The sequence below is a fragment of the Copadichromis virginalis genome, linkage group LG7 (assembly GCF_057382275.1).
Source record: "Copadichromis virginalis isolate Kocher_CV1m ecotype Utaka linkage group LG7, C_Virginalis_male_GT1.1, whole genome shotgun sequence".
In the NCBI taxonomy this organism is placed as follows: Eukaryota; Metazoa; Chordata; class Actinopteri; order Cichliformes; family Cichlidae; genus Copadichromis; species Copadichromis virginalis.
In genome coordinates, this window is record NC_140624.1 from 31,755,461 (window position 1) to 31,780,653 (window position 25,193).

General features: G+C 41.2%; 3 protein-coding genes across 6 annotated transcripts; 1 reads left to right on the plus strand and 2 right to left on the minus strand.

The window, feature by feature from the left end:
• Positions 1-537: 537 nt before the first annotated feature.
• LOC146705397 (uncharacterized) lies at positions 538-7,777 on the minus strand. 3 transcript variants are annotated; one of them, XR_014921360.1, is made up of 3 exons: positions 6,894-7,777; positions 5,077-5,408; positions 538-4,974 (listed from the first exon to the last, which is right to left on the minus strand). XR_014921360.1 is itself a non-coding variant. In XM_085463060.1 (2 exons), the coding sequence occupies exons 1-2, from the start codon at positions 7,455-7,457 to the stop codon at positions 5,229-5,231; spliced, it is 744 nt and encodes a 247-aa protein (XP_085319186.1). In that variant the 5' UTR covers positions 7,458-7,777; the 3' UTR covers positions 538-5,228. The 3 variants fall into 3 exon arrangements, 1 of the variants encoding a protein (XP_085319186.1); XR_014921359.1 differs by having other exon boundaries at positions 538-5,000; XM_085463060.1 differs by having other exon boundaries at positions 538-5,408.
• Positions 7,778-8,584: 807 nt separating this feature from the next.
• On the minus strand, positions 8,585-21,875 carry wdr91 (WD repeat domain 91). 2 transcript variants are annotated; one of them, XM_085463050.1, is made up of 18 exons: positions 21,491-21,875; positions 19,202-19,338; positions 18,813-18,992; positions 18,526-18,733; positions 18,327-18,409; positions 17,193-17,302; positions 14,252-14,423; positions 13,123-13,314; positions 12,771-12,943; positions 12,619-12,673; positions 12,420-12,515; positions 11,970-12,064; positions 11,428-11,581; positions 10,392-10,500; positions 10,156-10,268; positions 9,873-9,980; positions 9,582-9,671; positions 8,585-9,477 (listed from the first exon to the last, which is right to left on the minus strand). In XM_085463050.1, the coding sequence occupies exons 2-18, from the start codon at positions 19,322-19,324 to the stop codon at positions 9,313-9,315; spliced, it is 2,226 nt and encodes a 741-aa protein (XP_085319176.1). In that variant the 5' UTR covers positions 19,325-19,338; positions 21,491-21,875; the 3' UTR covers positions 8,585-9,312. The 2 variants fall into 2 exon arrangements, with proteins under 2 accessions (XP_085319176.1, XP_085319177.1); XM_085463051.1 differs by lacking the exon at positions 21,491-21,875 and adding an exon at positions 19,591-20,292.
• A 534-nt stretch (positions 21,876-22,409) lies between these two features.
• Positions 22,410-24,722, plus strand: spag16 (sperm associated antigen 16). Its single transcript, XM_085463052.1, has 3 exons — positions 22,410-23,399; positions 23,504-23,608; positions 23,680-24,722. Exons 1-3 carry the CDS (start codon positions 22,482-22,484, stop codon positions 24,325-24,327), a joined length of 1,671 nt encoding a protein of 556 aa, XP_085319178.1. The 5' UTR covers positions 22,410-22,481; the 3' UTR covers positions 24,328-24,722.
• Positions 24,723-25,193: the final 471 nt, after the last annotated feature.

Here is a 25,193-nt window from a genome sequence, read left to right on the forward strand (position 1 = left end):
GCAAGTATAATGCAAAAAGCAAAGGCCCTAAAACTGAGCCCTGTGGGACCCCCAAACTGAAAAGTGGCAGAAAAGGACTCATACCCTAAAAAATTAACTAGATAGATAGGTAGGTAGGTAGATAAATTATATTTACATCTATCTATTTTTTATGAGCCTTAATTTAAATACTACATTTAAAATCAAATCAAGTCTTTTTATTTCACTAGCACATTTTGAAATAAAAGAAGCTGACACAAAGTGCTAATTTCAATTATTTTCTGTTCAGTATAGAATAAATGTGAAGGACTATAAAATATTAGAAAAAACACAATTTAAGTACATTTTACCAAATTAAATATCAATTTTGTATTATAATTTTTCATTATTATTTTAACTGCTGTAACAAAAGAATTTCACAAATATAGGATAGTGCATTTGTCCTCTTTTATTTATTATTGCAGAAATTACCATAAGACGTAATGTTTTATTTCATAGCACAGACCTGTAGATTCATGCATTATGTGTTAGATAAATAAAGACTTTCAACACATAATCTCTTGGTCAAAAAAGAAGAAACTTTATTATTAAAACAGGTATTTTCAACACCGTGAGTTGGTCTAAAGAGCTTTATACAGCAACAAAAGACCAGGAATACACTGGAAACAGGTAAATACACAGCACTGATAAGTACCTATAATGTGTGTGTATTATCACTACACTGTATACCATACTGAGTCCTTATCTCAAAAGAAACAAGAGTCACAAGGCTCTCAAACAGTCTGTGGGTTCAACTTTAGCAGCTGGAAACTCAACTTAAAAACATTCAGAGTTTCTCACCAACTTTGACGGAGGCTGCTGAGGTTCAGACACATCATGTGTTTTTTCCTATTATTACGATTGCACATGAATGCAGCTTTACAAACAGGAGAAGCAAGGATTTAAGAAGAAGGATGGAAAGAGAAATTTCTCATCATTTGTCCATTTTTGTTTTAGCACATGCCTGTGGCCTTTAGAAGACTTTACAAAGGAAGAAATAAATAGAAAAATACAAAATAGTTTTGGGATAATTCACCCACATTTCTATGTACAGGAACCCCCCACCAAAAAAAATGAACCAGGTGGGATCATTTGATTTTTGCAAACAAAATTTAGTGATGGAGAAATGTCCATAATTTCAGATCAAACATAGTCAAAAATCAAAGAAGTTTTACTTTATTTTACACAGTTAGAATCTTATTTTGATAGTTCTGTCCATACTTCCTGTCAGTTGTATGAAATTCACTGCCACAGTCGTCACGTTTCTTTAAACACTGCACAAACATATCAACAGGTCACCGGAGTGATCCAGTAGCTGTTGGACTACAGGTTAAAATCCTGGACGAGCACCATGTGCTATCTGTCAAAAAGCCCAAAAAAGCCTATTTTAAACAAGGACACTAAAAATTAAAGGTCATGACTTTTCAACTGTCAGCTCTAAGAGAAATTGTAAGAAAAGGAAGGAAAAAAAAAAGTATTTTACACAACTTTTATAATGCACCCCTACCATCATAAGGTGACGCCAAAAGCCTGTTTGATGACTATGACTAAGCACATGTTACTAATTACTTAGTGTTGAATTGTATGGCAAAAAGCTACCATAAAGTTGAGTGTACCAGTCTTAAAATAGTAAATACACAGCAACAAGTGACCACTGAGAGGTACAGGTAACATGTCATCACAACCAGTCTTGGTCATTTGAAAGTTGTTTGGGTTTAAACAGCTGCCACTGAATATCGCATAATACTTCTGATTTAAATGCAGTAAGTTCTGCCAAACTGATAATTGGCAGTTTAGCACACAAATATGATGATAAGCCCAATCGATCATCAGAAGATGTATGTGAGATTTATCAAAGAATTCCAGATGTACCAGAAAGTAGCATAAGAACAACCTCATTGACTTCTTACATCACAACGAGCTCATATATTTGGGCCTTTTAAACACTGGTAATCTAACAACAACAACAACAGAGTGCCAACTTAAACATTCATGATGACATACCAAGTGATGACCCCTGGTAACTCCAGGAAGCGAGTGCTCAAATGCCAAAATTGCAGTTCCTCTAATGTCCACTTGAGGCTTCAAAAGCAAGTTAATCTCCCCCATCTCTCATGTTAAATGCCCAATTTTACAGTAGAAATAAACATGTTTTGGAGTCTGATACAAGAAAACTGTTTCAGTATCTGTCGAGTTTTTCCAACCTTCATAACAAATGCACAACCATCACCTAGCTAACTGGAGCTTTTTTTAAAGCAGATTTGAGTGGTTAAAAAAGGGCAACAGGACTTCTTTAGGTTTCTTTAGCCATTTCATTTTTCATCCAGGAGGCTTTTCCAGTTCAAATTATGAGAAATGGCATGTGTCATTACCGTCACTGAGTCCAAAAGGTGGCACCTGTCTAAGACAAGTACTGTCAACTAGGGCTGCACGATTAATCGTTAGAAAATCGCGATCTCGATTCATACTTATGTGCGATCTCATTTCCAAATGACAACGATTTAAAAAAAAAAAAAAAAAAAAAAAAAGACGGCGACGATTGTACCGCATTTTGATCCGGGACGTAATCTGCATGAAAACAAGCGCTCACTCTTCCTGCTCAACAAATGACAAGGGCGGAGCCTTATACCACGTGATACAGAAGCTGTGCCGTGTGATGCTAAAATTAGCAGGGAAAAAACAACGGAGAGCAAGTCAGGGATGACGAGAAAGTGACAGGAGAAAATCCGTCCCGGTCAACCACCCAAACATCAATAACGGGAACCTTATACAGCGCTTCCCTATACACGTCGAACTCCCGCAGGCACAAAGAAATTACGGAGGCTATCACTTATCACCTGACCAAAGATATGGCTCCCATCAACACTGTGCAAAACGAGGGATTTAGGAAAATGATCAACACCCTAGACAAACGCTACACAGTGCCGTCCCGCAACTGTTTTTCTATTGTTGCACTACCTGCTCTATACACGCAGCGTCGAGCAACAGTGGAGACGGAATTTCAAGCAGTACAACATTTTGCGGCAACAACAAAACCTGAGACATTTGTTGTTTTTATGTTTATTTATTGTTTTTATGTTCAGTCTCAACTGTTACGAAGTTGATGTGCAGCTAATAAGTGCAATAAATATTTATACTGGAAAAGAGAATCGTGAGAGAATCGTGATTCTCATTTTATGCAAAATCCTGCAGCCCTAGTGTCAACTACTTTATTTTTAAGCACTCAAGACTACCATGACCTGCACAACTGAGAACCTATGCAGGCATTTTTAATGCAGTTACTGACAAATAATTTGGTTTTATCTGTGATTTATTATGGGCAACCACTATACTGCAAGTGTACCAGGAAGTAAGTATAACGATATTATTATGTCAGCAAAGTGAACTTGCAGGAAGTCTTCAAAAATCTTGTGTGGTTCAACATTCAAAGGTATTTAGCTGACAATGTAATAACAGAAACAGAGACGGCTGGAGATAGCAGACGGACAAAACTATCAAAATATGTAAATATTTTTTCAAAGATAAAGCAACAGATTAAAAAGCTGCTGTACAAGAAAAATAAATAAATAAATCTGTCTGCGAGGCCTTCACACTTACTTAGAAAAGATTGGCAAACAATCAAACTCAACTTCAGGAAAAAAAAATGAAAGAAAAAGAAGGAAAGTGCAACAGAAACGAGTCAGAGTGCTGTCGGTTACTGAATGTCTCTAAATACTGCAATACTCAGAATCCTCCGGGGTCGTGAAATCAGAGTTTTTTTGCATATTCACAACACTGCCATCAAGAATTCAATAAAGACTCACAGCAGTGCCTTCTGGGAGATTCAGTCGGCTTCTGTTTTAAAGATCACACGCAGTCATAATGCAACGATTACACTCAGTGATGTGATGTGGAAGCCCCGCCCACTAAGCAGCTCTTCCCTTTTGCAGGAAAGAAAGCAGCTTCTGTGCTTGACATCCAGGAAAGCTTTCGCTCTCGTTTTAGCTTCACCAGCTGATCTGCTGCCACAAATTTCATCTAGCTGAACTCGAGAACCGCTTACTGGCTTTTTGTTGGACTTGCAAGCAGAGCTCTGACTAAAACAACAGGATATGAGCACATTTCTGTATTTTTTAAGGCTAAAGTAGCAAAACATCTGCTGGTTCAAATATGCAAAATATAACCCAGATGTGTGCCTGTGACTCAGTGGCTGCCGAGGTCCACCTGTGCCAGCTGCCAGCTGTGTTTATGACTTCTGGGCCACATCTGGTGATTGCCAAATGCCAGAACTGAGCGACAAGAGGGCCAAACGTGGGCCAGAAAAAAGCTGATTTTTTTTTAGTTCAAAAGGAAAAAACAAACAAAAAAAAACCATCTTATAAGAAAGCTAATTTCATGCGAGCAAAGTGTATATTGAATATGTACGTTTTTGGTTTTTATTTTAATCACGTGTTACACACACCTCACAGCCAGCTGCATGTAGTGGCCTGTGTATTACTCCAGGACTCATTTCAGTGAAAATAAGCTTGTAATTTGTTGTCTGATTGCAAATAAGTGCGGTTTTCTATTAACACTTCTTATGTGTTATTGCTGTTTTTATTGTAAATTTGTTTGTTTTTTTCCTGAATTTTACATCACGTAACTAGGCCCTTTCATTTTTTTTCTTTCAATGGCCCGAATACAACCAAAATAAACTTTTCCACAGACAATTCAATGCTGGCGACTTGTTTTTGCTCCTTTCACTGGTGGGCTGTGAGTTTCAGATGGACAGCTGCAGGAAGGCTGTGACTACCACTCCCAGATAAAACCTTTTAGTGTTACAACAATGAACCAAAAAAAAGCTAATAAATTATAATAAAGATGTTGCTCTAATCGTAAGTCACGCTGATAGTGCAGGCCACCTGGTTGAATCCAACTTAACCATTATATGGTTTTGCTTGTGACGTCATACAGGTCAGCAGTGCTTGGAGCCTCCAGCTGTTGGCGGATTAACATGGAAACATCTGCAGCATGTAAATAAAACTGAGCGCTCAGCAGATCAGCAAATGTTTATATTTTCAATCTAAAGCAAAAAAGTACCTCACACTGGGGTCAGAGACGCTGTCCACCTCCTCTTTTCTTCTTTTTGTTGCTTGTTACAAGTGTTCGTTGTCACAGCAACAACATAACCATGAGTCCTGTACAGATAAACACTTTTGCATCATTTTTAAATGCTATTATTTCTCTCAGGCTTACTTCTCCTCCTCCTCCTCCTCCTCCTCCTCTTCTTCTTCCTCCTCCTCTTTCTCTTTTCCTCCTTTGTCTCCCCGTGACACTTCTTTCTTTCCGTCCTCTTCTTCTTCACCTCCTCCATCTCCATCACCATCTGCCTCATCCTCTGCTTTTTTAGACTCTTCCTTGTCTCCTGTGCCCTTAAACAATTTAAATAAAACCCATTTTACTCATCACACAGAGGTATAAAGGTTTATTGGGTATGAAGTGCAATATATTCTTATAAACTTGGAAATCTATTGGAAATGAGCCAATCCATTAGTATAAATTAGTGTTCTTTGCAACCTTCTCAGTTTTCTTTTCAGTAAAATGCATGTTTCTTTTTGTTGTTTGCATTTTCTTTCTCAACTTTTATTCATTCTAAGGTTATTATAAATTTGCTAATTTTCTCCTGGAACTTTGACCCCTTTTTTCTCATAAATCTGTTTGTTTTCTCTTGTGAATTTTTTCATTAGACTTGCCAGTTTTTGTTAACGTAAATACATTTACTAATTGTTGTACAAATTCTGTAATTTCTTTCTTATAAATTGGCCATTTAACTTTTATTCTAAAAACTAACAAAATTAATAATGAACATTTATTTGTTATTAATTATTATTAACAATAAATAATTTTATCTTGTACATTTTTTTACACTTCACATAAGTGATTTTTTTCCTCTTAAATTTGCCAGTCCTTTAATTTAAATACATTTTCTAGCTTTTTTATGAACCAAGGTTTATTTTTCATAAATCTACCTTTTGTTGTGTTGTAAATTTGCACATTTTTAAAAATATTTTCTCTCTCTTTTTTTGGCAAATGTTTGTAGTTTACTGTAAATTTGCCAGCTTTAGCAAACTTTTATTCCGTCTTGCAGATTAACGCGCAGATTTTTCCTGTTCAAGTTTTGAAAGCACATTTTTCTTTGATGTGAATACATTTGTCCCAAAAAATGATCGTCTGCAAAAAAAATAATTTTTTTCCGGTATTTGCCAAAAAAGTGATTGCTCGTATAAATAACTTGCTGGTCTATAATATGTTAAATATATGTCAAATGAATCCCACAATGAATGATATCAAGTCATCCTGAGCCACTAACAACATTCCTGTAACAAGGCAGAAGCTACAATCAGTTTTTGGCAGTGACTTTTATATATTCTTTATTTATCCAGTAAAAAAAAAAATCTCGTTGACATTAAAAATGTCTTTTGTAAGAGTAATCTGTCCAAGAGGAGACCAGATATTGCAACAAATATAATAATAGATCTGTAAACATATTTTAAGTGGACAAAAAGGACCGGATTGGTTATAATGTAAGTACAATAACAAAGATTTATAAAGATACTTAAAAAAATTTTAAATTTTAAAATTTTATATATAACCCCTTTGTAAACCTTGTTCACCGAAGTCTATTTACCAACATACGTAAAGATGTTGCACATAAAAAACACACGGAAACATTGGAAATTAGTTTTTGGCAGGCGGTCACGTTTTGGCACAACACCGCTCTTACATGAATTCTTTCAACTTTGTCTCATATACCTGCGCTTTTACCCAGAGGTAGCCCTGTTTGTTTTTTGCTCGTCTTTCCGTGTTTCTACAGAAGTACCTGCGCTCCTGTGTATGACGCAGGCGCTCAGGTGTACCTGCTTCACGCGGCTCCTCCTCCGGCTCGGGATGCGGGCCTTCATCCTCCGGGACAGCGCCAACAGCTTGTTGTGTCTCTGCCTCCTCTTCGCCTTCTCCGCGTCCTCTTTCCGCTTCTCCTCCGCGCGGTCCGAGTCCGACTCGTCCTGCCGCTGCAGCCGGCTCCTCTTCCTCGGCTGGACCATCCTCTTCGTGTGACTTCCGTCGTCATCTTCCTCATCGTCGTCGTCGTCATCGTCGTCCTCTTCATCCTCGTCGCCGCGGCTAGACGACGAAGAGCTGTCGTCGCCTCTCAGGAAGGAGCGCTTCCTGCGGGTGACAGAGCGGCTGTCGTCGCTGGAGGTCCCCCCGGACTCGCTCCGGTCCCGGTCCTCATGCTCGCTGTCGTCCTCAGGAGAGCTCTGGAAGTCGGACTGTGATCCGGAGGAGGAGGACGACGAGAAGGACCCTTCGTCACTGTCGTCCAGGATGGAGGCGGGCAGACCGATCTGCCGCTTCTTCGATGCGGCTACTTTGGTTTTCCGCATGGACGCGAACATTTTCCGCTTGTACAAACTCTCCATGTCTGCACGCGGTACCGGACAGTAGTGACATGAAACGGAAAAGCGACAGCAGAACCGGGCTCGGTGCACGCAGGCTAACGGCGCAGCTAGCCTCGCATTAACGACATGCTATTTATTCGCTGAAACACGCAACATGGCGCCTGAATTCATCTTCGTGCGGAATTATTTTGGAGTCTTTTCACATAAACGGACCGTTTGCAAACGTTACACTGAGAAAATCCGCGCTGAAAAGGTCACATTTAAAGGATTTTCAGTCCCTGAAAATGCCTGTGTGTTATTGTTGTGGCTTCTGCTTCTTCTCTAAAAATAACTACAGCACGCATTCGTACACACCGCCCCCTACGGCGAAGAGCAGGCGCTACACCTGCAAACTGAGCAGAAATTATCCTAGCACTCCTAACACTTTCCACTAAATAAAAAAAAATAGTCTGGGGAAAGAAAATTGTATACTAATAAAATAATAATATGAATCTATGAAAATAAATAAAATCTAAATCTACAGGAAGTGACTGTGGCTAACATCAATGTTAATTTTATTTATAGGTGTGGTCAGGTGTTTAAATACACTCCTCACGTTAGTTGTAAGCCACCTTCTAGTCTAAAGCACATTTTACCAAATATTAGTAGGGGTGTATGTAAATATTTGAGTCTGTATGTTTACTTTTGACCCTGTTGGGATAAGTTCAAATGTGTGCACCCAGTTCTTGTTTTTTAAAGTCCATCCATCCATTTGTTTCACTCCCTCATTCACACCTATGAGTTTTTAAAGTCATTAAAGATATATGCTGTATAATCATTCCACCCTAGAAAAAGAATTAATTAAAAGCCCAAAATTACCATGACTTTCATTCCCATGATGACTGTGTGGAAACCTATGACCACAACTGTAAATGTCACATTTCATTACATCTAAACTGAATAAGAGATTAATTAGGCTTCAGTCATATAGGTCACATTTGTAAACACAAACATTTGGAAGGCTGGGAGCGTTTCGGATGTCACTGTGAGTCATTCAGACACCACCTTTTTAAAGTGGTGTTTTTGGTACATGTAGCTAGTTCACATGCCTTTGCCCTCATTATAAAAACAACACTGAAACTAAAAAAAAGCCCAAAACAAACAAAATAAAAAAGCTAAAGTGAAAATTTACTGATTGGAAACAAAAAGAAAAGAAAAGTACAAAACTGTTATGATTCTGTTATTTACACTACACATCTGTAAGAATGAAATCAAACATAATACAGGATAAAACAAATTCAGTGTACAGTTTCTCTTGTGATAGGTCTTTTTCTTTTACTTTATTACCTTTTTTATTTTATTCTATTATTATTTTATTTATTTGGTTTAGGTTAAGGGAATAAAAACCCAGAGTGATCCTCCAAATATTTACTTGTAACATTTTGGCTCGTATAAGAAAAACTTGGACGTTTCTTATTCCAATCAATCCAAGTGGCGTCTCTCACTCATCCAGATCATTGCAGTCTAAAGGTCTTGAGATTAAAGCAACTGGACTTCTTGTTTAGGTTCTTGAAGACATTTTAGAAAGGTGTATTCAATTCTCCATGAAACGACTTCAAGTACCTGAAAGAGGTCGAGGTGCTGTTGACTCAAACACTTCAAATGCTGCTGAGTGTCTGTGAGACTGCTGAGGAGTTTTTCTTCTCCCCAAAGGCCTGAAAACACCAACAAATACAGCTTTAACAAAAGAAACGAGCTCTACGGTAGAACCTTCAGTGAGATTTTAATCCTAATTTGATTTAAAAACAGGTTTGTTTGTATCATGAAACATTCCTCGAGTCTTCCTTTCATCTCTGCACAGACACACAAGAACAGAGGACCTCCGTTAGGTCCCCAGTCAGGACTTCTGTGCTAGAAGCGTGCTCAGTTTGATTTTCCCGTCCATGGAGGCTGTCAGGCAGGTGCCGCAGTCCACTGCTGAGCACCAGTCGACGGTCACCACTGGTGCTTTATGCCCCCCCAGTGACAGCACCCTCTCCAGAGCTGACTCCCCACTGGCCAGCTGGAAGAGAGGGGACCAGGAAATTTTTTAAAATACAAAACACATTTAAAGCATTAAAGAATGCTTGCTTACTTACTTACAGACAGACATGAAGGTGTACTCACTCTGTATATGAGTCCACCGGAGCTAGAACAGGTCAGGACGTGTTGACCTTCAGAGTCAAACGTGAAGAGTCGACCTCGAGGGACTTGAACCTGAACAAGAATTATATCACCAAGTTAGAAAAAAGCACCCCAAATTGTTTACTTTGGTGATTTTACTTCTTTGAACTATAAAAAAATTTTTCTTATGAACAGAGTTTAATTTGCTTTGTAGAATTCAATGTTTTCTAGCGAGCTTTGGTCATGAAATCAAATGAAGTGCTGTCTTGAAAATTAACCAGCAGGTCTGCTTACTTGTTTGTAGCCGCTGTACCCCGACAGGACGAAGGGCCCGGTGGCGTCCTGAGGTAAAATCTGCTCCGACTGCTTAACCCCACAGCGATGGATGTTCCACTGGATAAACTGCATGCGCGCACACACACACACACACACACACACACACACACACACACACACACACACACACACACACACACACACACACACACACACACACACACACACACACACTTTCTTGACTTTCCTGAGTAACATAAGGAGAACAGACGGAGCTACACTAGTTCTGGCTTTCACGCACCTTGCCATCTTCTCCGATGCTGAAGACGGTATTTTCATCATAGCTGAACTCCACACTGTAAACTTCCCCATCATGAGCTCTCCAGCTCATCGCGCTCTCATACCGCTGCATATCTACAGAAGACAGAGGACAGAAATGTATTTAACTTACTTGGGTTTTGGTAAGTGACAGCAAAGAGGCCACAGATTAATCCTCCTTGAAAATAATCTTTGGATGAATCGAGTATGAACGCAGACCAAACAGTCTGATGACTCCGTCAGCGGCTCCAGTCACCAGCAGGTTTCCATTGTGATTGAAGGCTGTGCAGTTTATGGCTACTGGTTCTGGCTCCAAAGAGAACTGGAGCTGAAAGACAGAAAGTCAGAACATTATGCTATAGGCAGGAAATAAAAAGAGCAGTTTAACTAGTTTAACTGTAACTGTCAAGGAAACTGAATTGGAGCTCATAGGCAGGCACATAACAGAGGAAAAGTTGAGTTAATACCCAAACCTTTCTTGGAAACAGGTTTCAGGTTTGCCAGAGCAGTCAGGTAGCCTGTTTAAAATGTGCAAACACAGTTTAAGCAGCACCTATAGGGCTGAAGTGCCAAAAACTGCAGCTCTAATCATGTCCACTGGAGGCTCACTCTAGCAGTGAATCAGTCCCATAGACCAGGGGTAGCAAACTCCAGGCCTCGAGAGCCAATGTCCTGCAGGTTTTAGATAACACCCTGGGTCAACACACCTGAATCAAATGATTAGTTAATTACCGAGCTTCTGGAGAACTTCAAGACATGTTGGGGAGGTAATTTAGCGATTTAAATCAGCTGTGATGGATCAAGGACACATCTAAAACCTGCAGGACACCGGCTCTCGAGGCCTGGAGTTTGCCACCCCTGCCATAGAACCTTTTTGGCGTAAAACGTCCAGCTTTACAGGAGAAATAAATACATTTACAGCCTGCTAAAAAGCAGTTTTGCCTCTAAAGGTCATAACACTACTGTGTATGAATGTGTTTATACATAAACCATTTTGACCCCCATTGCAGCTTAAAATTAAGGGTGTGGCCACTTTGATTAACACATGGTTGCCCTCTGAGCTGCTAGCTCCCTGAGGCTTCACGTCAGCTACCTGAACTGGACGCCTTGACTCAGTCTGTGCAGTTGGAGTTTATATTGCTCCAGTTTTCTGCTACAGCTGGGGTTTTAAATACACATTCTTTAAACCCAGTGGTTCCTGTTCCTGGTCTTGGACTGATGTGCAGACATATTAGCTAAATGATCAGTTAACCACCTGCTGTTTGACAGTCTTGGTGTCCCATAGCAGCAGCTGACCAGACACCGTTATGGGAAGTCGAGGAGCAGACTCGCCACTTCCAGATCGACTGTGAGCTGCAGCTGAACAGACGAATGATGAACCGCTGGGGCTGCAGGCTAAAGACAAGATACTGAAAGGCAGAAAAATACATTCTCATATGGAGATGACCTCGACTGTTGAAGACACAGTAAATCTAGTTTATGGACGTAGTTCCATTCAATTTGTAATGTAATTATAATGTAATAAAATAAAAGAGCACCGCCCATTTTAGCTCCATCACTATCGGATGGGTTAACATTAATTTTGGCACATAACAACATTACTGATACTGAAACATAACCACGTTTGGATCAGATTTTCAGTTTAGCGCTCCATAAAAACTTCTGAGTTCCTGAGCTGCAGCTTTTAGACACTTTTTTTGTCTCAGCAAGGAGGCACTTTCATGCAATACAAAGCCAACAAAGAGGCAGAAATTGGTCCTAATTATGTTAGTGAGGAGCTCCAGGGTGCAGGTTTACCGTGGATGAGCCTCGTCGATGTTCATCTCATAGAGATTCTTCTTGGCTTCCGTATCATACAACCGTACTGTGCCAACGCCGCTGCCTAATAACAACTGATCACACACACATGCAAACATACATTTTACTGTTGGACAGATGTGTTTGGTGTATCAACTAGGTCACAAGCAACCTTGGGGTTTAGGCTTAGGGTTGGGTTTTTGTTTTGACTAGTGCTAAATAGGCAAATATCAAGGAACTAAGAGATTTTACCTTTCAAATTAAGTCTTGCAAATTAATTTTGGCAGTGCAATTGTTCTGTATGCATTGCACTAGAGACAACTGTCTGAAAACAAGTAACGAAATCCTAACCGTAACGTTAGGTGGATCATTGGTGACCTAGTGCATGGTAAAATGTTACCTTATCAGAATATTTATAAAATCAATGTATCTGAAAGTAAACACTGCTACCAGTCGGTCTGGTTTGGTGGCCCACTCCAGAGACATTAGAGGAGATTTGGACATGATGGTGGCTTTGGTCTGCATGATGGGGTTGAACGACCACACCTGACGGAGTAGGAGGGGCAGAGGAAGAAGTCTTTCATGAGTTTTCCTGTCAGTATATGCTGTTAGAATACTGTAGCTTGAAGACTATGAAATGCAGGTTTACCTTGATGACTCCGTCAACATCCAAGCTAGCGACACGGCGACCAGAACAGTCAACCCTTGAAAACAAGCGAAGGGCAACAGAAAGAAAAAAAAACTAATTAAGGCTGAGTTTTTGTTTTTATCCTTAAAGTGGGTGAATTGTGACAGACAGACCTGCAGTGCATGATGGATGAGTGGTGTTCTCCGTACTCCTCCTGGCTGAGTTTAATGAAGGGAGGTTCCTCTTGGCTTGCACCGCAGCTTCTGCTGTTTGAGGAATCGGTAGGTTCACTTGAGGACTCAATGGGAGGCTCCACCTCCCCCAGCTCCCCTTTCTTCTCTGATGTCTGAAGATAACACATGAAAGGGCTCACCAGACCAAAAAATTATTGTCTTCCAGCATACTAATTCAAAGTGCAGGTTGACCACTCGCAAAACTGTTTGAACATAGCTGACCTTTACCTCCACAGGTAAGGTAAGACTAAGGGCATCGCATTTGTTGCATATCTAAAGGATGCAACTATACCTGTGGTGGTGGTTTGGAGAAAAGCTCCTTCCTCTCCTTCTCATGATCTTGGATTCTTTTGTGTCTCGAATTCTGGTTCCCTGACTGGTTTGTAGACAGCTGGGACTGGGAGCTCACTGGTTCACTGGTTGATGACTGGGTAGATGCTGGCTTCACCTCCTTAACTTGGCCTGCTTCTTTAGATTTCACAGGCTAAAAAAGATGGAAATGATTACAACCGTAGATGTAGAAAACTGGAACACGAGTGCAGCTTGCTATTACTCTCTGAGGGAATGATTTTCAAACTTTGTGGTAGAAAATAATTAAAATATCAAATTCATTACCCAATATTTATTATACTAATGGACACACCCAATGAACCCAATCAAGCCTCGATCCTGAATCAGTGTGAAGTTTAGTCTGCTGCAGAGTCCTTAACAGACATCTCTTATTGGACAGGTTGGTTACCGCCCATTGTACATCATGAATCTTTGCCATTTCCTATCCATTTTCTATCACTAATCTGGGTCCAGATCACATTGGTAGTATAAGCAAAGATGCCTAGGCCTCCCTTACTCCTGACTTCAGCTTTTTTTGTATCTTCCCAAGCCAATTAAAAGACTTGACCTCTCTGGTGTGTCCTGGATCTGTGTTGGGAGTCTCCTGTGTGTGCCTGACACACCTCACATAAGAGGTGTCCAAATCTCCCCAACTAAGTTCCAACAGGAACAAGTCTGACTTGTTACTGACAATACAATCCAAGCTCTTACAACAGTTGTACATGTTGCCAAATAGCCCATAACAACAACCAGATACCCCATACATTTGACTATGTAGACTGCTAGGCCAACATTAGAAACTAGCATCAAAGTCCAACTAGTTGGAGACATTTCTTTATTAGGGTTTGTTAGTCTTTATCATCTTCCTGATGAGATGGTAACTCAGAAGAAGGTATACTGTCCCAAGTACCAAATTTCTAAAGTGAAGGGTCTTTCACTTTCCATATACAATCATCAGCTTTTGAACATAAGATGACCTGTCTCTGACTCACTAGTTGCAAAAAACCCAATTTTGTTAAAAAAACAACCATCCAGTCTGTGAGTCAAGGTCTTTTTTTAAATCTGTGAATTTGGCAATTCCTTGTGCTCACCTGATTACTCAGTGGGTCCTTCCTGCCCATTGCTGCCTGGCTTGGTGAGGACCCAGAGATGGCTTGCATTGGTTTCCCTGGGGCTCGTCTGCCTTGTGGTAGGAATGTTGAGAAGAAGTTTCTGGTAGGGGTGGTGGCAGTGCTGACAGCTCGCTGGCTCGTCACTAAGTCCCTACAAAGAGAATAAAAGAAAGGAAGTTTTAAAACAGCATACTACTACAGTGAATCCAAGCAAAGAGACCACAGCTATCAGCAAATGCCATTGCCATGAAAGGGTATGAGTTTTGCGACAATTTTTGGATAGTTAAAGTGAGCACAATAAACACCAGAACCCAAGATATCATACTGGCTATGCCGACTTGTCTTGATCACATAATTGCCATCTCTTCCTTTTTAAGCACATGATGAACATGCATCTGGCATTTATCCTTTTGCACTGCTCACTTGTCCAGTTGGGTGAACATTCGCTGGTGGACAGGTGTCCACATGTGTAAACTGACTGGTCTACAGCTATACACGTCCATTTTCAACAAGTAGAGCTGCACTATGTGTGTTCTGACACTTTCTGACAAAAAGTAGCATCAAGGTCTTCAATGATTTGTAGCTCTTTGCCAGCAAGCCTTTCGACCCCATGAGCATCAATAGTTCGTGGGGTTTCAATGACCGTGCTGCTGGTTCGCCGGTTGCTGTTCATTGGACTTATAGAGCAGTTCTCACTATGAAGCAACAACACTGTTTGCACCATATCAAAACAAAGGTGTGACAGGCCATTTCTGTCCAGTCTTGCTATGACTTTCCAAAAGAGACCTCTATAAATGGACCAATCACTATCAAAGATACTTAGGTCATTAAAACTTTTATATTTTCAGTAAGTAAAAAATAAGGTTAGACTTTTGACTGCCTAAAAAACTTCTTTTTTTCTACCCTTACTACTATGCTTACCAGTTGGTTTTTCAATTTTGAAGAATTTTTCTAATTCTCTTCATAACCGTGCGTGAGATTTTAGTGTATTGAGACACAAATCCCCTTGTTTCAGTAAGGGAATCCAACATAAAACTGCCAAATCAAAGATGCAGAGCTGTGGTGACCTCTTCTGACAAGGGCACAGACGAAAGTAGCTTTTTTTGAGGAAGGGGGGGTTGGCCCAAAAACCTATGTGCAGTCTGAGATCCTCAGCCAAAGATGTGTTGCTTCTTCCTGTGAATAGGTGGGAGACATAGTCTTTGTTGCCAGGGCTCCTTTGCTTCCTGGTAGAGATCTTTATTGGTCCCCAGGCTTCTCAGTTACTCAGAATCAAGTGGGGTATCGTGGCTTTGTTATCAGTGATCTCTGGTCAAGATCTTTTTGGGTCTACTGTATTTTAGTTACTCCAAAAAAGTAGAAAATCAAGTCAGTGCTCCCTGGTAAAAGTCTTCATAAATCCACTTCAGAACCACGAGGATTTTGCTTCACCGGTTAGCACTGCTGCCTCACAGCAAGAACGCCCTGGGTTCAAATCCACCATCTGGTTGCAGGCTTTCTGTGCGGAGTTCCAGTTTATATGTTCTTCCAGTATCTGCGTGGGTTTTCTCCAGGAATTCTGGCTTCCTCCTGGAGTCCAAAAACATGCATGGAATTAGGTTAATTGGTAATGCAAAAACCTTAGGTATGAATGTGAGTATGAATTGTTGTCCGTCTCTCTGTGTTGGTCCTGGGACAGTCTGGCTGCCTTTCCAGAGTTAACCCCACCTCTTGCCCTGTGGCACTATGGCAGCTGGGACAGGCTTTAGCACAGCCACGACCTTGAACTGGATAAGCAGAAGAAAATGAATGGATCCAAGGGCTTCTTGTTAGAGGTCTTCTTCAGTCCACTTCAGAACCAAATGGGTCACCATGTGTTTGTTGTCAAGACCATTTTTGTGTATAATACTTGGTGGGTGTGGTTTATCACCATCATGCATTGAATTATTCATTTGAAGAGGAAATAATGAATGTGTAATTGTCTAACAACACTTACTGCAAAAGTTAGGTTGCCTTATCATCAGCCATCATCAGCCAACTAACCTCTTAGCATCCATTAAAATAAAAAGTGTGTTGAGTTTGGGTTTTTTCTGGGTCCATTTCAGATCGGGTCCAACATCGATTCAAGCCCCGTCAACGATCCAGATGAGGAGCTTTAACTAACTTCTTAAAAGATACTTCTGTCAATCACATTTTTTTAGAGTATTTTAAAGTTTATTGGGGAAGTGTATTTGCTGGCCCGGTCTATCGATCGCCTGGAAGTTTAACAAAAAAAAAAAAAAAAAAAAATGGCTCAATGGAACAATTCATCAGGTGAATTGTTTATTGTGAAACATCAACCGCATTACAGCACACAGTTTAAATACTGCAACAGCATAAATATTTTGGCATTTTTGGCAACAATACGTTAGCTAAAATATGGTTTTAAATAGTTTTTTTTATATGGATAAATATAAAATAACTCAGTTTTGTTTGATTTAAAGTGCCTGAATATGAAAATATGAGGTTACGTCATTTATTAAATAAATACTGTCACAAAAAGTGCAACAACCTTAGTTGTCATTTAGGCCTGAACCATGCTAACATCAGTCCATGTTCATTCTGTGCTTTGTGTTAAAATGTAACTTAAGAAAACAAAATAAAAACAAACGAAACCACAAAGCTGCAATGGATAAAAATCTTGATTAATATTTTAAGGTTTAAGATGGCTGCCATCTGCAACTCACAGCACAAAACACATTAAGAGTTTCAAAGTGATAAATACAAGCACAATACGCCAGTTTTTCCATAAAAATACTAAAGCATGGCATTAATTTTAGAAATGAGCTGACTATTGATGGTTAAAAGCATCATGATGTTGGCAGTGTTTAAAAATGGACAGAATGGCAGCCATCTTTGCTGTGGTTAGTCATCAGTAAAGACAGTGATGTTAGTCTCTCACAGCTCAGTGTCTCCCAGTCGGTCCATGTTCTGGACGTATGTCGGCAGCTTGTGGTGGATCATCTCATCTCTATCCCTCTGATCCCGGCTCTCCGTCTGCAGGGCGAACAGCTGGCGAAGATACAGCAGACAGGTCAGACGTCTACCCTGACTACAGCTTAGCATGGAGCACATCACATTTTAAAACTTTGTTTCATGAAAAAACTTTTACACTTAGTCTATGTTTTTAAGTACTAGTGTCCAACTTTTTGTTAGTTCAAAAATGGAATAAACCAATCACATGGCAGCGACTCAGTGCAATTAAGCACGTAGACACGGTCAAGACGACCGGCAGAAGTTCAAACAAAGCATCGGAATCAGGAACAAATGGGATTTAACTGACTCTGAATGTGGCGTGGTTGGTGGTGCCAGGTTGATCTACTGCGATTTTCCCACGCAACCTCTATCTCTAGGGTTTACAGAGAATGGGATGAAGAGTAGAAAATATCCTCTGAGTGGCTTTTCTCAATCGAAATGTCTTGCTTAGGTCAGTGCCTCAGCTACATCAAGCCGATAGGAAGGTGTGGAGATTATTTTCTAGGCACACTTTTGGCCCAATGAGTAACAACTAAATGTCACAGCCTACCTGAGCCTTGCTGTCAACCATTTCCGCAAGCACAATGTAACATTTTACAATTGATGTTTTGGGACAATTTGCTATGTTCCAAAGTTCAAATCATCTCAAACTGATTTCTTTAACAGGACAATGAGTTCACTATACTAAATGGCCTCCACAGTCACTTGATATCCACCTAACAGAGGACATTTGTCAAATATTCCATGAAGAATTTAAGTGATTCTGAAGGCAAAAGGGGGTTCAATGGAGTACGGTGTACCTAATAAAGTGGCACGGAGTGGTGGCCAAATCATGGGATTAATACAGTGAGAATTAATAGGATTTGATTTGATTTTAATTAGTAAACAGAACTTTTGGAAACCCATTGAAATTAATTTTTAAGCTAAATAATGAGACTTAATTTGCATGGCGGGTGATTAAAAGTAAACGACGGGATCAGTTGTAGCTTTTTTGAACAAATCTACATTTGCATTATTCATGCAAAATTGATTTAATTTAAAATGAAATGCACTCTCTCACCAGCTGACGGAGCTGTTCGTTCTCCTCCATCAGGCAGGTCATCTTCTGGACTTCAGCATCGAAGCTGAGGAGGACAGGCTGAGGTGGGAAACAAGTTAAGGACTGAAAACTGAATTCCAGCAGATCAGTGCGGCCGCCTCTAAATTGTCAGAGCATGTTGAATATTAAGGCTGGCTGTGTGTTTCAAACTCAAGGATATGCATACACTGGAAGAGCACCGACAGGAAGTTATGCAGTGAAACCAGGAAGGTGTCAGACCACTGGCGGGAGAAGTACTGACAGAAGGCGGAGTTCTGCTCAGGGGAGGAGATAAATGGCAGGATGAACCAATCACGCCACTCAGCCTGACCCTGCAGCTCTGACGCCTGCTTCTGGAAAAACTCCTGAGTCTTCTCCAGGTTTCCTTTCTGGAAGGACGAGATAGATTTTTAAATCTTTGTTTCAGAAACACGCAGCAGGATGTCTGATTTCTCCATGAGGTGATACCTGCACGGTGTTGATGATGTAGTATCTGTACAGGCTGATCCTCAGCTTGTTGACGGTGGATCTGTAAACATCCTCGAGTCTGCTGAACAGACGTTTATCCAGGTAGAGCCAATATTCCTTCAGACCAGCCAGGTCAAAGCTCTGGACAAACTGCTGCAGCTGATCGATGATTTTATCCACCTGCACAGCACAAAAATAATGAAAAGTTATTCAGTGTCCTTTTTCTGCTGAAAGAAGAAACGTCTTCAAAAACCTGAAATAGCAGCTTTTTTCGTTAACCCTTCACACCATTGCAAGCTCCTTTCTCCAACTTCCAGATGATGTGACTATTTTACTGTGAGGCTGTGAGGAAACAGAAATACATCAAACAACGTTTCTGCCAGCCATACCCTGAAGCCTTTCTCCTTGTCAGCTTTTATGTCGTTGTCCAGATGTTTCAGAGTGTTGGTGAAGCCACGGTAGATCAGATACTCCCTCACATGCTCATCTGTCCTTTCCACTGCAGAGCCCATGGTGACCTCTGACCCTACAGGGAACAAGTCAGCGTTTATTATGATTATTCAGTTTGTGTCTACTGTAGTCATTTGGTTCTTTGAAAGTATAAAGACAGAGACATTTAACTTCAGGTTTTAAGATTATTTCTTACATACACATTTATACAAGTATAATATCCAGCACTCTGGCTGTACACAAATAAAGAAGAAGACATAAACACAAGAATTCCAATCAACTTTTTCTTTTAATATTAGCTGACAGACATTCAAACCATTGATCTCACCGAGTAGCTGAGTAATGTGTAGGTAGTGGGTGGTGTGGGCTTTAGCAGTCTGATGGCATGAAGATCAAAGCTTCTCCATATTGTTTCTGTGCTGGCAGCATATAAACAGCACACAGTAGTGTCTCCCCAATGGCAGTCAGCTGTTAGGGTGGCTGGAAGAATCTCCCGCGATCCTCCCGGCTCTAGATCTGCATCATCTGAAGTACACATCCTCTTCTCTCAGCTGAATCAACTACCCTCCTGATGGATAAGTGGTCATGCCCAGGGAATGATGCACCCTTCCCAGAAGTGCAGAGATTCCTAAGCGCCCTGAGCAGGAGTTTGAAGTACTTTAATCGCATGAGGTTGTAGAAGCCTTGATGGGATTTCTTCAGCAGGGTGTTACTTGAAGTTATCCACTTTCTCTACCTAGGCCTGATTTATACTGAGAGGGTAGAATAATACTCTGCTGTTTTTTCATGGTCCCCTCGGTTTCCTGAGTTCAGCTCAAAGTTGCTCTCCTTATACCAGGTGAAAGGTGGTTGATTTCATACCAGTGGGCAGATGCATTATTATTTGAGAACAGTCCTGCTCTCGGCACATAATTTTATGGAGCTCCAGTGCTGAGGGTGAGAGGAAGGAACCATTTGTGGCCTGTCAGCCAGCCAGGAAACTGATCATGCACCTGCACAGGTGCACAGGGATTTCTTTTTTTTTTTTTTTGCAGGGGGGGGGGGGGGGGGGGTGCCTGAAGGGGGCTATTTTTGGTACATTAGTTTACAACCTCTGCTAATACTGAGGTTACTAAGTGTGCAGATACATTTTCTTCAGAATAAAAGTCTATAAACATCACTGCATGAAAATGTTTAGAAATAAGGTAGATGAAGAAAGGATTCAGACCACCTTAAAGTTTCCGCACATTATTTTAAGCAGACAGAATGTTCTCTTTTTCACCGCTACTCAGTATAAAGTTCCTACACATTTTAGTAGATTAAGCGGACCTATTTTCCTTATTTCTAGTCATCTCGCCACAGAATTTCTGTTTACAGAAGACAGCCAATCAGAAGAAAGGTGGCTTAAAGTAGGAGGAGCTAAAGCAGGTTGTTTGAGACAAGTGACATGAAACAGTAGACAGTAAAATTAAAAAAGGATTATTTTGAGCTGTGAAACAGGCAGAGCTACTTGAGTAAATGTATTTAGTTACTGTATGTCAGCGATTATTTAACAGACTTCAAAACACTGACATCACAATATTAACATGACAATCTAACCCACTTAATGTCACTTTTCTCAACTAAAGGATGAAGAAGGTAAAAGGTAATATTGCTCAATTTCTTTTTAAACTTCAGTAGCGTTCACTCCATTAGCAATAATTCACCTAAAACACTTCCTCTTCATGCACTGACCGCTAACTTAAAACAACATTAGATCACCGTTATGCATCCACAGCGGGACGTCGACAGTTATAAAAAAGAAAAAAGAAAGTGTACTTTAGATCCTTAAAAGTCTGAAGCAGAATATAAAGTATCATTTTTGTAAATGTAACCGTTTTATTTGGATTTCCTCCACCGCTTTTTGTTGCTAAAAACACTTCGGCCAGACTCTATTTGAAAATCTCTTTAATTGGTACACACGGCAAATGTAAGTTTAAACTCAGATTCACAATCCATCCCAGCAAACATCAAACGATGTCAACATTGACTGATTTCAGAAAATGTATTATTGTAAATCTGAAGAGACACAGGAACTGCAGTTAGCTTCATTTTAGCATCAAGTGTGCCACCAGAACAATCGACTGGAACACGTTACAATCACTATTACACAAAATCTCTCACATTAAACAGGCCAAATGCAGGCAGAATTAACATTCATTATGCTATAACATAATAAATCATAAAATCACGTCTTAACATTTACGTACCTCGGAGGAGAATCCAGATTATTTTAAATGAAGCAAATTTAAGGCGAAGTTTGGCTTGGTCTTTTCTTTGGTTTCAGCACCATGAAAGTGAACCGTCACCACCCAGAAACAGAATTGCACTTTTTTAGATCCATGAATCTTCAGAGCACAAAGCTGCTCTTCCGTCTTATTGTGAAAACTAAATGTTTACAACAACAAAGAGAAAGAAAACTCTCTTCCTGCTCTATTTTTCCTCCTGACAGTCATGTGATGAGCTAACGTATAACGCAGCCACACACTGCGCATCCTGCGCGCCCTCTATCGGTCAGCACGTCTCAATACACCTGTGCCGGATATACCAGCTGTTACCTGCAAAAATGTTACAAAGAATGTAGCATTTTTGTGTGTGTTTTCCTCTCTAAATCTCACCCCTTCTAGTAGTTAAAAGTGGTGTACGTGCTGGAGTAAAAAGACAGCTGTTAAAAGTGTTAAAAGCAACTGAAAAATAAAATCACAGTTATTTCGTCTTGTATATATGTGTCTTTAATATCCGAAAATTACTACAAACGTATGACTTTAAAGTGAAAATTTAGGACTTTTTCTTTATAACCTCTGTAAGTTACATTTTTTTCCTCTTAAATGTACACCGTTATGATGAGAAAGTAATATTTGTATAATCAATATTTTACAATATTTAAAAATATATATATTTTAAAAATATATAGATAGATAGATAGAGAGAGAGAGAGAGAGAGAGAGAGAGAGAGAGAGAGAGAATGCGAGAGAGAGGGAGAACACTTGAAGGAAAAACAGGAAATAAAAACGAAAGCATGAAAACAAATAATTAAAAACATTTAAAATGTAAAATATGTATGCATTTTAATAACCACAAAACCTATTAAGCAAACGCATACGCAGGGGGTCACGCGGTTACCGTGGTAACACGCTAAGCAACGCAGAGCTAATACCATAGCAACGCGTAAACAATAAGCTCCGAGGCGAAGGGGAGAAAATGTCAGACACAAGACGAGGAGCGGAGGAAGTGGAGGAGAGGAGCAGTGCTGAGGAGGACGAAGAGGAGGAGAAGTCTGAGGAGGCTCTCTCCTCCTCAGCAGCTCCCAAGAGAAATTCTGAACCGCCACAAGCGCAAACTCTGTCTAACATCCCCGAGGCGGTGGACGACTTCCTGAGGAACTTCTTGCGCAGAGCCGGCCTGACGCGGACTCTGAGCCGCTTCGAGGTGGAGTGGTACGGCTCGGCGCTCAGGCGCCTCACAGACACCCTGAACACCGTAGCCACGGCGGCCCCGGGGGTCTACTTCATCCCCGATGCTCTCACACACCGACGCCTCCTCCAGAGCGAGCTGGAGGCGGTGCGCGCAGAGACGGAGCTGCTCAGGGAGGAGGTGCTGGGTGCAGGAGCGAGCCTAGTGAGGATACAGAGGGAGCGGGACTTTCACCGGCTGCAGCACCGGCGAGTCTCCGAGGACAAAAGGAGGCTCACAGAGGACTTCAAACAACTGAAGAAACATCTGCAGTCGTACGACCCCGTGCTCAGGCAGCTGGAGGAGAAATACCAAACAGCTGTCAGGCAGAAGATGCTCCTCAGCTTCCACAGAGAGAGACTGCAAAGCACCACAGACCCTACACCAGCGCAGGTGAAGGAGGAGAGGAGGAAGGAGAAACCACCAGCAAAGACCACTGCACGCCTGAAGGACTCGGAGTTCCCCCCCTGCAGTGGGCTCCCAAGGGCCTACCTGGAACAAATGAACTCTCACAAAAGCTTCACATCTTTCAGCCTCGCATGCTCTATAAGAGCGCATCAGCAGCCAATCAGCTGCATCGACCTGCATCCAAGAAAACTGATCCTTGTCTCGGCCAGTGATGACAGCACCTGGAGATTGTGGGTTCTCCCAGAAGAAAGAGAAAAGGTGAGAGGAGGTGAAAGCTCTAAGAGGAGGTGGGGAGGTGACATGTGAGGGTCACTCTGATTGGATGATGCACTGACGTGTGATGTCACCTACTGTGTTGCCAGGTGGGTGAGATGCTGCTGACTGGTGAGGGTCACTCTGATTGGCTGTCCGGTTGTAGCTTTCACCCTGATGGATCAAAATTAGCGACAACCAGCGGAGACATGACAGTAAGTTGGTCCTGATGACAACACAGAATAAACCCACCTCATTGGTTACAGATGTGTACTTCTTCCTGCAGGTGCGGCTCTGGGACTTCTCTCGTGGCTGCTGTGTACTGATGCTCTCTGGCCATGCCCAGCCCACCTGGGCATGCTCCTTTCACTCATGTGGTCACTTCCTGGCCTCCTGCTCTGCTGACAGAACCGCCAAGCTGTGGGACCTGAACAGCCAGCGCTGTCGCCTCACACTGCGCCAACACACCGCCTCCGTCAACAGCGTCTGCTTCCTACCTTCCTCCAACCTCCTCCTCACCTGTTCCGCTGACAAAACCATCGCCCTGTGGGATGCCAGGCTAGGTGTCTGCACCACCACCTTTCTTGGACATTATCACCCCTGCAACCATGCTGCCTTCAGCTCAGCGACCAGCATGGTGGCCTCCTGTGACTCTTCTGGCATCGTCAACACGTGGGACATGAGAAAACCCACATCGCCGATGGCCGCTGGAGACACCGGGCCGCTTAGTGCCAACCAAGTGGCGTTTAACCACTCAGGGAAGATGCTGGCGGTTGCCAGCAGCGACGGTTTGGTGAAACTGGTGGAGGTAGACTCTGGCAGTGTGAGCAGCTTGGAGGGCCACAGGGACAGTGTGCAGAGTGTGACCTTTGACCACAAGGGGGAGACTGTGATCTCGGCAGGGAGTGATGGGAGGGTTAACATCTGGTCGTAACATAAGATTTCTGATTGAGTAGTGATCGATATCTGAGATTGACGTGAACTTTTAGTTGTATTAATCAAAGAAGTGACACCATGGAGGTTGTAAACCAAAACATGTTTAATGAGAGCTGTGCAAAGACAAGCAGCTAGAAGCACACATTAAACATTTAACATCAAGTGTCTTCTTCACCCCGAGGTGAATAAAAATACTTCCTGCATCAGAGGGTTAAAGTTCCTCTGTGCCAGTATGAGTCCTGTCATCCTGAGGATGGAGGAAACACCATCTGGTTTCATGTCTTTGATGTTTGAAAAGTGAAACTGATGCAGTACTATGAACCTGCATTCTTTCTAATGACCTAGCAGGGGGCAACTCCTCTGATCAATAAATAAAGTCTGATTGTTAGTCCATGGGAAAATTGCATTACTCCTGCTCTGACCTTTGCGTCTTTCCTGATGGTTTCATCCTTTAGTTGAAAAATGATAATTTTCTAAATGATCGTCCCCTAGTTTTACTGTCAGATTCAAATGTGCTGATCTTTTTTTTTTTTTTTTTTGTATTATGTACATTTTTTGTCTGTTATGGCTGTATTGAGTGTGCATGTGAGGACGGATGACTCACAGCTGCAGAACAAATCTACTTATGGTAACCTGAACCTGAAGATGTATGAAGAACAACTCTGAGTGAAATGGTCTTTATCTGACTTACAAATACAATCAATTGAATGTTATCAGAGTATCATTTAGCATGTATATATATATAGAGAGAGTAAGTCTCATGGTCTCATGTGACAGTCTTCATTTATGCTTTTTTCCCAGCTCTTCTTCTGTCTGCTAACAGTTTTTGGGTTTCCATTTGGGTGGAGCTACAAATTGGCATCC

Excerpts from the sequence above, each read along its gene's own strand:
- spag16 (XM_085463052.1), top strand. The coding sequence starts at position 22,482 with ATGTCAGACACAAGACGAGGAGCGGAGGAAGTGGAGGAGAGGAGCAGT. Across the intron at positions 23,400-23,503 it reads TCCCAGAAGAAAGAGAAAAG|GTGGGTGAGATGCTGCTGAC; the intron begins GTGAGAGGAGGT and ends CTGTGTTGCCAG. Across the intron at positions 23,609-23,679 it reads CAACCAGCGGAGACATGACA|GTGCGGCTCTGGGACTTCTC; the intron begins GTAAGTTGGTCC and ends TTCTTCCTGCAG.
- LOC146705397 (XM_085463060.1), bottom strand. The coding sequence starts at position 7,457 with ATGGAGAGTTTGTACAAGCGGAAAATGTTCGCGTCCATGCGGAAAACC. Across the intron at positions 5,409-6,893 it reads GGAGGAGCCGCGTGAAGCAG|GGCACAGGAGACAAGGAAGA; the intron begins GTACACCTGAGC and ends AAATTGTTTAAG.
- wdr91 (XM_085463050.1), bottom strand. The coding sequence starts at position 19,324 with ATGGGCTCTGCAGTGGAAAGGACAGATGAGCATGTGAGGGAGTATCTG. Across the intron at positions 12,674-12,770 it reads TCATCCATCATGCACTGCAG|GGTTGACTGTTCTGGTCGCC; the intron begins GTCTGTCTGTCA and ends CTTGTTTTCAAG. Across the intron at positions 10,501-11,427 it reads CCAAGACTGTCAAACAGCAG|CTCCAGTTCTCTTTGGAGCC; the intron begins GTGGTTAACTGA and ends TCTGTCTTTCAG.